At 40.6% G+C, this 13,050-nt stretch overlaps 1 protein-coding gene across 6 annotated transcripts in view; it reads right to left on the reverse strand.

The window, feature by feature from the left end:
• LOC144599643 (GRB10-interacting GYF protein 2-like) overlaps nt 1-13,050 on the reverse strand; it is a 103,675-nt gene that overhangs the window by 33,064 nt on the left and 57,561 nt on the right. For all 6 annotated transcript variants that reach the window (XM_078410794.1, XM_078410792.1, XM_078410793.1 and 3 more), the window contains 4 exons: nt 12,821-12,980; nt 7,971-8,137; nt 6,530-6,642; nt 451-591 (listed from right to left, as the gene is read on the reverse strand). In XM_078410794.1, coding sequence (XP_078266920.1) covers nt 451-591; nt 6,530-6,642; nt 7,971-8,137; nt 12,821-12,980 — 581 coding nt within the window. The remainder of the gene's footprint in view (nt 1-450; nt 592-6,529; nt 6,643-7,970; nt 8,138-12,820; nt 12,981-13,050) is intronic.

Below are 13,050 nucleotides of genomic sequence, written 5' to 3' on the forward strand. Positions count from 1 at the left end.
TTAGTATTTTAATTGAATAGTGCCACCTGCAGTCAGGAAATAGAACTCTACCTTACATTATCTCTGCAGCCCAATTCAATATAGCCAATTCCAACAGCAATACCTCAACTCCTGAGGGGAGAGAACTCTTTCCAGCTGTCAATGGTTCTTTTTTTTCCTCTCTAAAGTTCTCTGCTATTCTACTATGGTAACTGACTTTAAATTGAAGTGATACGTGATTGATATAAAGTGCAAAATTTGAGTGAATAAAACATCACAAACATGGATAACAAGAAACTATTTGTGAGGCACTTAAAATGCCTAGCTATCTGGGGCAAAAATATACCCAAATTACCTTTATCGATAATAACTTGCATGAGAATATATATGTCAGTACATCAGCACCGCTCCTCAATAACGTGTGCACGAATATGACCACCCTTATAGAAACTGAAAACCACAAGTTGTTACCTTAATTTTAAAGCTTGAAACTGTTCCAGAATGACGGCTAATTGCTGTTGCTGCTGCTGTTGTTGCTGTTGCTGTTGCTGTGATGTTATAGCTCCCACGGGTGCCTTTTGATGGTGTGCTATTGCTTGTGCATACTGCTGCCTTAAAAACATTATTTTAGGGACAATATTAAATTCAACTTAATATAGTTTACTATAGTTTATATATTTAAATCTATATCAATATCAACTATAAACTATATATAGTTTAAATATATAACTGACATAATTTTAAAATAATATTTTAACCTCTCAAATAATTGATATGTCAATTATAACACTGAAATTGAATTCACTTCATATTTTTGAAGTACGGTTTATTTTGAGACATGAAAAAAAAACTAATATTCCAGTTATCTTTATTATCATGAATTGGATTGCAGCAATCATGTTTTATTTTCCTCTATATGTTTAAAAACTCACTCCATCATAGGACGTGCTATGCTTTGCCCCCCTTCTTACCCTCCCAGATCTGTTTCTAACTTATCTAAATCTTCTTCCTTCTCTTCCTGCAAATCGCTCCTATTGTTGGTCATCCATTAAACTGTCCATTGTCATCCTATTAAATGTCAGCAAAATATTTGAAGTATTTAAAATGAAAAAAAATCAAAGTAATTTAGAAATTTGGTGCTACAATTTTCAAATGAACAAATATTGATTATATTTCTTTCATGCATGTTAAATGAAAACAAAATTCTCAATCTAATATATTTGATCAAAACTCAAATTAAATGCTACTTTGCCTAATGAGCCACACTTTACGGTTACAATAACAGAAAGTGCAGAAAACACTCCGTAGAAACATAGAAAATAGGTGCAGGAGGAGGCCATTCATTGTGATCATGGCTGATCATCTACAATCAGTAACCTGTGCCTGCCATCCCCCCATATCCCCTGATTCCACTAGCCCCTAGAGCTCTATCTATATAGAAACATAGAAAAATAGGTCCAGGAGTAGGCCATTCGGTCCTTCGAGCCAACACCACCATTCAATGTGATCATGGCTGATCATCTAAAATCAGTATCCCGTTCCTGCTTTTTCCCCATATCCCTTGATTCCTTTAGCCCAAAGAGCTAAATCTAACTCTCTTGAAAACATCCAGTGAATTAGCCTCCACTGCCTTTGGTGGCAGAGAATTCCACAGATTCACAACTCTCTGGGTGAAAAAGTTTTTCCTCATCTCAGTCCTAAATGGCCTACCCCTTAATCTTAAACTGTGATCCCTGGGGTTCTGGACTCCCCCAACATCGGGATTTTTTTTCCTGCATCTAACTTGTCCAATCCCTTCAGAATTTTATGTTTCTTTCAGATCCCTTCTCATCCTTCTAAATTCCAGTGAATACAAGCTCAGTCGACCCATTCTTTCATATGTCAGTCCCGCTATCCCAGGAATTAACCTGGTGAACCTATGCTGCACTCCCTCAATAGCAAGAATGTCCTTCCACAAATTAGGAGACCAAAATTGCACACAATACTCCAGGTGCGGTCTCACCAGGGACCTGTACAACTGCTGTAGGACCCCCTTGCTCCTAAACTCCACTCCTCTCGCAATGAAGGCCAACATGCCTTTAGCTGTCTTCACTGCCTGCTGATACCAGTACAGTGATGAAGGCAAACACCATTCTCATTCCCATTTACATCTTCTCCAAAAAGAGCACTGTGACTATGAAACTATCCGACGCTCTCTTAACCAGTAGTACCTCCGTTATAAGTAGAAAATAAGAAGAAAGAAGTTATTCAGCTCTCTGAACATGTTTTGTCATTCAATTTGATCATAATTGGTAAATCACCTCAATACCATATTCCCATTCTTCCCCCATGATATTTATTGCATCTTCTTCACAATTCCATCCAGTTTAGAGCATTCAGCAAACTTCAAAGTATTACTTTTTGTTCTTTCATCCAAATCATTGATACATAATGTGAACAGCTGAGGCCCAATCACAAATCCCATCAAATACTTCCCGTGTCTCAAAAGATGACTCATTTATTCAACAGTCATGTCTGTCTGCCAATTAATTTTCAAGCCATGCCAATATCAATACCCCAAATACCATGCACTTCATCTTTACGCACTAAACTTTTATGTGGAAGTTTATCAAATGCTTTGTGAATATCTAAGTACTGGTTCTCTCTTGTCTATTCCACCAGATATACCCTCAAAACCCCATAGGTTTCCAGAAATCCATGCCAACTGTCTAATCCTATTGATATATTCCTAATTGTCCTGTTATCAAATTCTATATGATAGCATCAGCATTTTCATATCAAATTATGTTGGGCGGCACGGTAGCGCAGCGGTAGAGTTGCTGCTTTACAGCGAATGCAGCGCCGGAGACTCAGGTTCGATCCTGACTACGGGTCCTGCACTGTAAGGAGTTTGTACGTTCTCCCCGTGACCTGCGTGGGTTTTCTCCGAGATCTTCGGTTTCCTCCCACACTCCAAAGACGTACAGGTATGTAGGTTAATTGGCTGGGTAAATGTAAAAATTGTCCCTAGTGGGTGTAGGATAGTGTTAATGTATGGGGATCACTGGGCGGCACGGACTTGGAGGGTCGAAAAGGCCTGTTTCCGGCTGTATATATATGATATGATATGATATGATATGATAACCTGTCTGTATTTATGTTTAGCATCTCCTATTTTAAAATAGGTTACAATGGCTATCCTCCAATCCGCAGTAACCGTACTATAATATATAGAACACGAGAAAGGGATTCTATTTGCACAGCTATCTCCTTAAGTACTCTGCAATTTAAATTATTAGACCCTGGGGATTTTTTAGTTTATCATCCATTGATTTCCCCAGCACTATTTTCTTATTAATACTAGTTTCCTTTAGTTCCTCACCTTCATTAAGCTCTTGGTTCCCTAATATTTCAGGAATGTTACTTGTCCTCTTCTGTGAAGACAGAACCAAAGTATTTGTTTAATTGCCCTGCCAGTTCCCGCTTCCCAATTATAAATTTTGAGTTCTGACTGACTGGAGCTTACCTACACTTGGTTTCACTAATTGCTTTCTTTTTACATATTTGTAGAAGCCTGTACAGTCCACTTAAATATTCCTTGCAAGATTATTCCCAATTTTTTTTCTGTCCCCAAATCTTTTTTTTAACTTTGATGAATATAACCTGCTCTCAATCTTCTAGTTTGCTACAATGTCTGGCAAGTTTTATGAGTGTGAATCAGGAATTAGCCTTTGTTTGTTAGCCATGGTTGGGTTATTTTTCCATTTGTATTTCCATGCCAGGCAGGAACGTATAACTGAAGCACTTCCTGCATTCATTCCCTAAATATTAGTCATTGACATTCACTATTATGCCTTACTATAATTTCTTCCAGAACTTCGATTTTTGCTTAAGAAATAGTAAGTGATTCCTGCTCCACCATTCAACAAATTATGCCATAACTTTAATTCAACAATTCATCCTGCCTTTTCTCCATATTATTTTCCCTTTTCATTATTATGTAAATCCAAGCTATTTTGTTTCAAATGCAGGCAATGACCGAATCCCCCAGGGTAGAGAATTCCAAACCTTCACCATACTGAATGGAAATAGGTTTTTCCTCAATTTAGTTATAATTGGCAAACTTTATTTTGTAATTGTGACTCCTAGTCCTAGATTCACAGCCAATTGAACTATCGCCTCTGCATCAAAGCTGTCAGCACTCAAAGTTTTGTAGATTACATTGTCCTGTAATCGGTAGCGGTAGAGTTGCTGCTTTACAGCGAATGCAGCGCCGGAGACTCAGGTTCGATCCTGACTACGGGTGCTGCACTGTAAGGAGTTTGTACGTTCTCCCTGTGACCTGCGTGGGTTTTCTCCGAGATCTTCGGTTTCCTCCCACACTCCAAAGACGTACAGGTATGTAGGTTAATTGGCTGGGTAAAATGTAAAAATTGTCCCTAGTGGGTGTAGGATAGTGTTAATGTACGGGGATCGCTGGGCGGCACGGACTTGGTGGGCCGAAAAGGCCTGTTTCCGGCTGTATATATATGATATGATATGATATGATTATCTCTCATTCTTCCCTGTTCAATCTCAGGAACCTGATGAATGTTTGCTTCATCCTTTCTATTGTAAGTATATCAATTTTATGGTAAGGGAGCTGTTAAGAGTCATACAGCTTGGAAAAAGCCATTCAGCCCAATTTGCCAACGCCGACCAACATGCCCCACCTACTCTAGTCCCATCTGCCAGTTTTTGGCCCATATCCCATTAAAAATTATCCTAGCCATTATGATTATACACAATTATCCAGTCTGATCTTATCAAGTCATTGTGTAATATTAAGACTTTAGTTTTATACTCAAATAATCTTGCTTTCAATGAAGTACAAGAAAAGCCAAGTCCCTTTGTACATCAATATTTCCCTCTCTCACCATTTGTAAAACTTAAATTTCATTTTTTCTACCAATGACACCCATTAGTCCACATCATACACAACATGCCATATTGTTACCAACTCACATAGCTCGCCCATATCCTTTTGAAACATTAAAATACAGTGCATGGAACAGTACAGCACAAGAACAGTCCCTTCAACCCACAATGTCTGTGCTGACAATGATGCCAAATGAAACTAATCTAATTTGCACATGGTCCATATTCCATGCCCATTCTTGTGCCTGGCTAAATGCTTCTAAACATTGCTATTGTATCTTCTCCCACAGGCAATGCATTCTAGGAACCTTCAAGCTCGGCCTACTGAATCTCACGGTTGCTAACTATTTTAACTTCTCTTCCCATATAGACCTGTCTGTCCTAGGTCTCCTCTGCAGTGAAGTCACACACAAACTGAATGAACAGCACCTCATATTCTGCTTGGGTAGCTTACAACCCAATGGCATGAAAATTGAATTCCCAAATTTGAGGTACTAACCATTCCTCCTCCCCACCCAACCTTCTAACTCCCACCACCCAAATAAAACCCTGGACTTACTCCCATTTCTCCCCTGCCCCTCCAATTCTTCCACTGGCTTCATAATTTACAACTCTTCAATCCTGTCTCACATCTTTTTATCTTTTCCTCTCTTGCATTTTTTCCAAGCATCTGCCTGTCCAACCCCAGACCCACCTATCACTTGCCAGGCTTTGTCCTGCCCCTTCTCTCTTCCAGCTTTCATCCCCTATCACAATCAATCTGAAAAAGAGTCCCAACCCAAAACATCACATATCCATGTTCCCAGAGATGCTGTCTGACCCATTGAGTTACTCCAGCACTTTTGTCCTTTTTTTTAAAACGCAATTTTTTTATGTTGTCTGTAATTTAATCAGGCCACCTATATGTTTGTGCAAATCGTTTAGATATATCACAAACAACAGAGGACCCTGCTCAACACCCCTGGTCACAAACCTCCAGTCAAAGTAACACCACTCCACCACTACCCTGTGTTCTATGGCCAAGCCAATCTACCAAATCAGTAGATCCTATGTGCCTTTATCTTCTGATTAGCCTACCAAGGAGAACCCTTTGAATGCTTTAATCAAAACCATGTAATCAACATACACTGCCCTTCCCTCATTAATAATCTTGATCACCTCCTCAAAATAACTCAATCAAGTTTTTAAGATACGACCTCCTCCCACACAAAGCCATGCTGACCATCCCAATGTTCATTCGTCTCCAAATGTGCATAAATCCTATCCTTAAGAATCTTCAGAAATAATTTCCCTACCATTGTTGTATATTTATCACTACTCACATTCCCACTCAGTTTCATGTCATCAACAAACTTGGAAATATGACATTTAATCTACTCAGCCAAACATCAATCTCAGGGTAGTCCTAGCCACAGCCAGCCAACCTGCAAAAGGCTCCTTTTTTTAAATTGTTTTTCTATCTGTTGACCAACTCCCAATCCACACAAGTACATTACCCCCAATTCCACATGCTCCAATCTTGTTCATCACATCCAAGTTAAAAATATTTCTGCAATAGCTCTCTGCAATGCCTCACTACCGTTAGTAAATCCATGCCAAGTTTCAGCAGTTTTTCAATGCATAAGTATTTGTAATCAAGTATTCTGATAACTACCTGGTCATAAGCTGAGCCTGCAGAAACTGCTGATACTGTATCTGCTGCATCTGGTACAAGTTCAAAGTAGCCAGTTCCTGTTGCCTCTTCAGTCTTTCCTGGTCCAAATCACCCTGGAAGCAAGATTAAGTCACAATAAAAAAATAGGTTAGTACTCAAGAGAGCCATAAAATAAATTAGCTGAAACACCAACATAAAATTGATTTTGGGAAATTCTGTTATCAAAAGAAAACAGTACATTACTTACACTAACAACACAAAGCATTTCTGGGAACATTGGGAAAAGTAAACAAACTATATGCCATTCCAAAGACGCATATCCCTGCCCTTTGGAGTACCTGAATAATTATTAGATCTATTTCGATAATAGTTGACTTAATCTATTTCTTTCACAAATCAATTAATTATGCTGTGCACCAAGGTCTACAAATGAATCTGCACTGAAGGCCAATTTTCCACTGTATATAATAAAAGAGCAAAGCCAGGTTAACTTTCTACATATATTTGATTCATGTTTCAACAATTCAACTCTCACCTTAAAAATAAACTAGATTTAAATTTAGTTAATTAATTATCTTTTACTTAATTATCTCTGAATTCTTGGCAATGTATGAGGAAACTGATGAGTTTGTTGCAGCATAATTTCATGGATAGTGTATTGTAGCATAATTAATTCCAGGGATTACATTTTATTGACAAAAATCCAATACAAAATCCTCCAGTTCATGTTGTATCTGACGCTCTGCCCTAAAATTACTGCCTTGGGTCTCCTCCTGCATTTACCCGGGCCACATACAGAGAGCAACCGTGCTTATACTCTAATCAGTGAGGTGTAGAAATACAATTAACTTCATGTAGACCTCACCATTATACTGCTAGAGTCCCTCTGCCAGATCAACCTGACCTGAAGAGCCAAAATATGTGAGATCTTCCATTCATACACAGAGGCAAAGGAAAGAAGTATGCTCTCTAAACAAAACAAATCCAGCTCTCCAAGTTAATGCCAGCACATGTCCTATGCCAGATATCAGTTATTTTCCAAATCTTTCAGAAGTATTTAAAAATACTTCTCGCTCCAGAGATGTTCTTTTCCCAATCTGTTCAGCATTAAAGAGAACAATGGGATGTATTCAAGAGAGAGTCTGATATAGCTCTTAGGGCTAATGGAATCAAGGGATTTGGGGACAAAGCAGGAACGGGTACTGATACTGGATGATCAACAATGATCACATTGAATTGCATTTGAATATTTTCTATGTTTTTTAAATCATGCCTTTGAATGTGGGAAATAAATTACTATCTGTGAAACAAGATCCACAAAAATATAAATGAAAAAACTGGAATAGAATCAAATGTGGCTGGATCTGCGCTACTGAATAAATATAACAAACAAGGCAATTGGAACATTCATCCACTTCTCGTTGTAACATAATCTTATTACCAGCAATGGTGGAGGAGCGGCTCCTGGAGCAAAAGGCACTCGACCCCACATCTTAATAACTTCACCCAATGGCTGGAAACCCTCATCGCAGCCTCTCTTTACAAGTAATGACATTGTGAAGTAGCCTGCCTGGAACCATTCTGCCATCTCTTGATTAGTGAAAGGCCCTAAAGTATAGTAAATTAATGAAAATTTAAATAAACAATTAAGAGCAGTCAGTACATTGGGATTTCACATTGAACAATTTCCATTTCAGCCCTGCAATATTATGCACTGACAGGCTGCCACGGTTTCTTTCCCAAATATTTAACATTGCTTCTTTTTCAATTGACCATGATACCAGCATATAAAGCTAATTAGTGAAGTTGGAGGTTAACCAAATTTCATGGCTCATAACTTGATCAATTATGAAACTACAATTTCATAAGATCAGACTAATTAATCAAAATTTAAAACAGTTATGTTCAGCATGGAAAATTGTAAATTGAACCAAGGTTCCAATACCTTGGAGTCTCAGAGACAAAAATTACAAAGGTTATGTTGGGTGGAGCTGACTGCCATAAGACGTGAAGAGAGATTCAGTAACAGATTGGAGATTATTAACATGTTGTAAAGTTTTCATTTGGGAAAGGAAATGGCATACTGGACTTTATTGAAAGGGGGGTTGAAGTTTAGAAATAAGGAAGAATTGTATAACACATTGGCAAGGACATATCTGAAGTTCTGTGCATAGTTTTTACCCCCTCATTTACAAAAGAAATATCAGCATTGGAGGCATTCCAAAAGCTATTCACTTGGCTAATTGCTAGGATGTAATATCCCAAGTAGCTGAAGAAGTTGGATTTATGCTTCCGAGTTTGAAAAGTGATGAGTGGTCCTACTGAAACATGTAAGCTGCAAGGGGGGGTGGAGAGGGTAGATGCTGAGATGTTTCCATAGGTGCGAGAATGTTAAACATAGGAACAATATTACAAGATAAGGGACTAGTTATTTAAAAGTAAGGTGAATAAGAAATTTATTGGTGAGGGCGGACTCACATAGCATTTAGCAAGTATCTAGACAAATGCTTGAAGTGCTGATAAAACAGATTGGTTTATATTATCAGCATGGAAAGGGTAAACCAAATGGCCTGTTTCTGTCATGACACTTTGAGGAGAAGAAGAACAAGGCCTGGGGTGGAACTGGATGATCACATGAACTAGTGAGACAGGCTTGAGGTGCCTGGTGGCCTACTACTGTTGCTATTTTATTGCATTCTCGTACTACAGTTGGTATCTTCCATTTAGTTCTAATACATAATGGCAACTACTCTACAACTATAAAATCACCTTTTCAAACCAAATTTTAAAATAATTGTGAACATTATGTAAAATCATACTGAAACAAGTAGATTATGAAGAGTCTGAAGTATCAACTGTATATCAGTAATTGCTTCTAGATTCCAAATAATATGCAAATTCACTTTTGTGAATGCCTAGTTTAACAGCTCAAATTCTAGTTTATAAACGTGAATACATTTGTTTAAAGCAGTTTCCACACAAATTTGATTTGATCAGGAAATATCTTTAATATAGAAATGTGTTTGCGTCGTGAACCCTTTTCATTAAATCTCTGATAAATTAACTTCCAATGCAACAGATGTCAACTTTTCTGCTTTTGATTTTAACCTCAATAAAATAGCACCATACGAAATCTAAAGGATGGAAATGATGAATATCACATTTTACCCAAGTACAAATATCAGATAAATTCCTGATAGACAATAGACAATAGGTGCAGGAGTAGGCCATTCAGCCCTTCGAGCCAGCACCGCCATTCAATGCGATCATGGCTGATCACTCTCAATCAGTACCCCGTTCCTGCCTTCTCCCCATACCCCCTCACTCCGCTATCCTTAAGAGCTCTATCCAGCTCTCTCTTGAAAGCATCCAACGAACTGGCCTCCACTGCCTTCTGAGGCAGAGAATTCCACACCTTCACCACTCTCTGACTGAAAAAGTTCTTCCTCATCTCCGTTCTAAATGGCCTACCCCTTATTCTTAAACTGTGGCCCCTTGTTCTGGACTCCCCCAACATTGGGAACATGTTTCCTGCCTCTAATGTGTCCAATCCCCTAATTATCTTATATGTTTCAATAAGATCCCCCCTCATCCTTCTAATTTCCAGTGTATACAAGCCCAATCACTCCAGCCTTTCAACATAAGACAGTCCCGCCATTCCGGGAATTAACCTAGTGAACCTACGCTGCACGCCCTCCATAGCAAGAATATCCTTCCTCAAATTTGGAGACCAAAACTGCACACAGTACTCCAGGTGCGGTCTCACCAGGGCCCGGTACAACTGTAGAAGGACCTCTTTGCTCCTATACTCAACTCCTCTTGTTACGAAGGCCAACATTCCATTGGCTTTCTTCACTGCCTGCTGTACCTGCATGCTTCCTTTCATTGACTGATGCACTAGGACACCCAGATCTCGTTGAACTCCCCCTCCTCCTAACTTGACACCATTCAGATAATAATGATGTGTATCAGGAGGATAGAGGGGGAGAGAGGGAGAGAAGGAGAAAATAGAGAGAGAGAGAGAGGGAGAAGAGAGAGAGGGAGAAGATAGAGAGAGAGAGAGGGAGAAGAGAGAGAGGGAGGGAGAAGAGAGAGAGAGGGAGGGAGAAGAGAGAGGGAGGGAGAAGAGAGAGAGAGGGAGGGAGAAGAGAGAGAGAGAGGGAGGGAGAAGAGAGAGAGAGGGAGGGAGAAGAGAGAGAGAGGGAGGGAGAAGAGAGAGAGAGGGAGAGAGAAGAGAGAGAGGAGAGAGAAGAGAGAGGGAGAAGAGAGAGAGGAGAGAGGGAGAAGAGAGGGAGACAAGAGGGAGAAGAGAGAGAAGAGAGAGAGAAGAGAGAGAGGGAGAAGAGAGGGAGAAGAGAGGGAGAAGAGAGAGAGGGAGAAGAGAGAGAGGGAGAAGAGAGAGAGAGAGTGAGAAGAGAGAGAGAGGGAGGGAGAAGAGAGAGAGAGGGAGAAGAGAGAGAGGGAGGGAGAAGAGAGAGAGGGAGGGAGAAAGAGAGAGAGAGGGAGGGAGAAGAGAGAGAGAGGGAGGGAGAAGAGAGAGAGAGGGAGGGAGGGAGAAGAGAGAGAGAGGGAGGGAGAAGAGAGAGAGAGGGAGAGAGAAGAGAGAGAGAAGAGAGAGAGGGAGAAGAGAGAGAGGAGAGAGGGAGAAGAGAGGGAGACGAGAGGGAGACGAGAGGGAGAAGAGAGAGAGGGAGAAGAGAGGGAGAAGAGAGAGAAGAGAGGGAGAAGAGAGAGAAGAGAGGGAGAAGAGAGAGAAGAGAGAGAAGAAGAGGGAGAAGAGAGAGAGGGGGAGAAGAGAGAGAGGGGGAGAAGAGAGAGAGGGGGAGAAGAGAGAGAGGGGGAGAAGAGAGAGAGGGGGAGAAGAGAGAGAGGGGGAGAAGAGAGAGGGGGAGAAGAGAGAGAGGGGGAGAAGAGAGAGAGGGGGAGAAGAGAGAGAGGGGGAGAAGAGAGAGAGAGGGAGAAGAGAGAGGGAGAAGAGAGAGGGAGAAGAGAGAGGGAGAAGAGAGAGGGAGAAGAGAGAGGGAGAAGAGAGAGGGAGAAGAGAGAGGGAGAAGAGAGAGGGAGAAGAGAGAGGGAGAAGAGAGAGGGAGAAGAGAGAGGGAGAAGAGAGAGGGAGAAGAGAGAGGGAGAAGAGAGAGGGAGAAGAGAGAGGGAGAAGAGAGAGGGAGAAGAGAGAGGGAGAAGAGAGAGGGAGAAGAGAGAGGGAGAAGAGAGAGGGAGAAGAGAGAGGGAGAAGAGAGAGGGAGAAGAGAGAGGGAGAAGAGAGAGGGAGAAGAGAGAGGGAGAAGAGAGAGGGAGAAGAGAGAGGGAGAAGAGAGAGGGAGAAGAGAGAGGGAGAAGAGAGAGGGAGAAGAGAGAGGGAGAAGAGAGAGGGAGAAGAGAGAGGGAGAAGAGAGAGGGAGAAGAGAGAGGGAGAAGAGAGAGGGAGAAGAGAGAGGGAGAAGAGAGAGGGAGAAGAGAGAGGGAGAAGAGAGAGGGAGAAGAGAGAGGGAGAAGAGAGAGGGAGAAGAGAGAGGGAGAAGAGAGAGGGAGAAGAGAGGGAGAAGAGAGGGAGAAGAGAGGGAGAAGAGAGGGAGAAGAGAGGGAGAAGAGAGGGAGAAGAGAGGGAGAAGAGAGGGAGAAGAGAGGGAGAAGAGAGGGAGAAGAGAGGGAGAAGAGAGGGAGAAGAGAGGGAGAAGAGAGGGAGAAGAGAGGGAGAAGAGAGGGAGAAGAGAGGGAGAAGAGAGGGAGAAGAGAGGGAGAAGAGAGGGAGAAGAGAGAGAGAAGAGAGAGAGAGAGAGCGCACGCTGAGGGAGGGGAGATGCAAGACAGAGACAGCTGCTTGTTCGTTTAAATTATCAAAACATTTAATTAAGATCATAGTTTATTTCAAATACTCAGCCAAAATTCATGAGATTGGAAATATAATCTTAATTTTCACATTGTAACTAAGGTATAGCTTTCATTAAATTACTAATTTTTACTTAATGCAAGGTTTCCGAGGTCATAAATTAAAGAATGAACAGCAAAAAAAGTGTTTTAAAGAAAAATAAAACTTTCATTTGTAAAACACTTTGTGTAGCTCCCCCCTACATATTTAACAGTTGGTATTCTTCAGGATTTTTGATCTAGAATATTTCTTTCTCTCCATTTGTTTGACACTGTGGGACACTGGACATAACATCTGTTTTTAATTGCAACAAGTAACTTGAAATGTACTGGCTGGCATTTCTAAATGCATTCCAACATAAGTAGGGTTTACAAGTCAAGATTATTACACATTGCAAACCTCTGTGATATTTTAACATGTACCTTGTATTTCTCCTTGAGGATCTTTATAAAACCACTTCATAGCAGCATCATGAGACAGTGGCAAAGTAGCAGCTTTAGTCTTTTGCTCCTGAATTTGTGTTGAAAGTCTATCATCATCTATGGCATTGTCTTGCAAAGAAGCTACCATCTTCTCTGCTTCCTGAATAGGAAAGACATTGTTCTCATTAAGTAAAAGAGTGATTGTATACAAGATGCAATTCAGTTACGTA

This window comes from Rhinoraja longicauda, chromosome 13 (assembly GCF_053455715.1).
Source record: "Rhinoraja longicauda isolate Sanriku21f chromosome 13, sRhiLon1.1, whole genome shotgun sequence".
In the NCBI taxonomy this organism is placed as follows: Eukaryota; Metazoa; Chordata; class Chondrichthyes; order Rajiformes; family Arhynchobatidae; genus Rhinoraja; species Rhinoraja longicauda.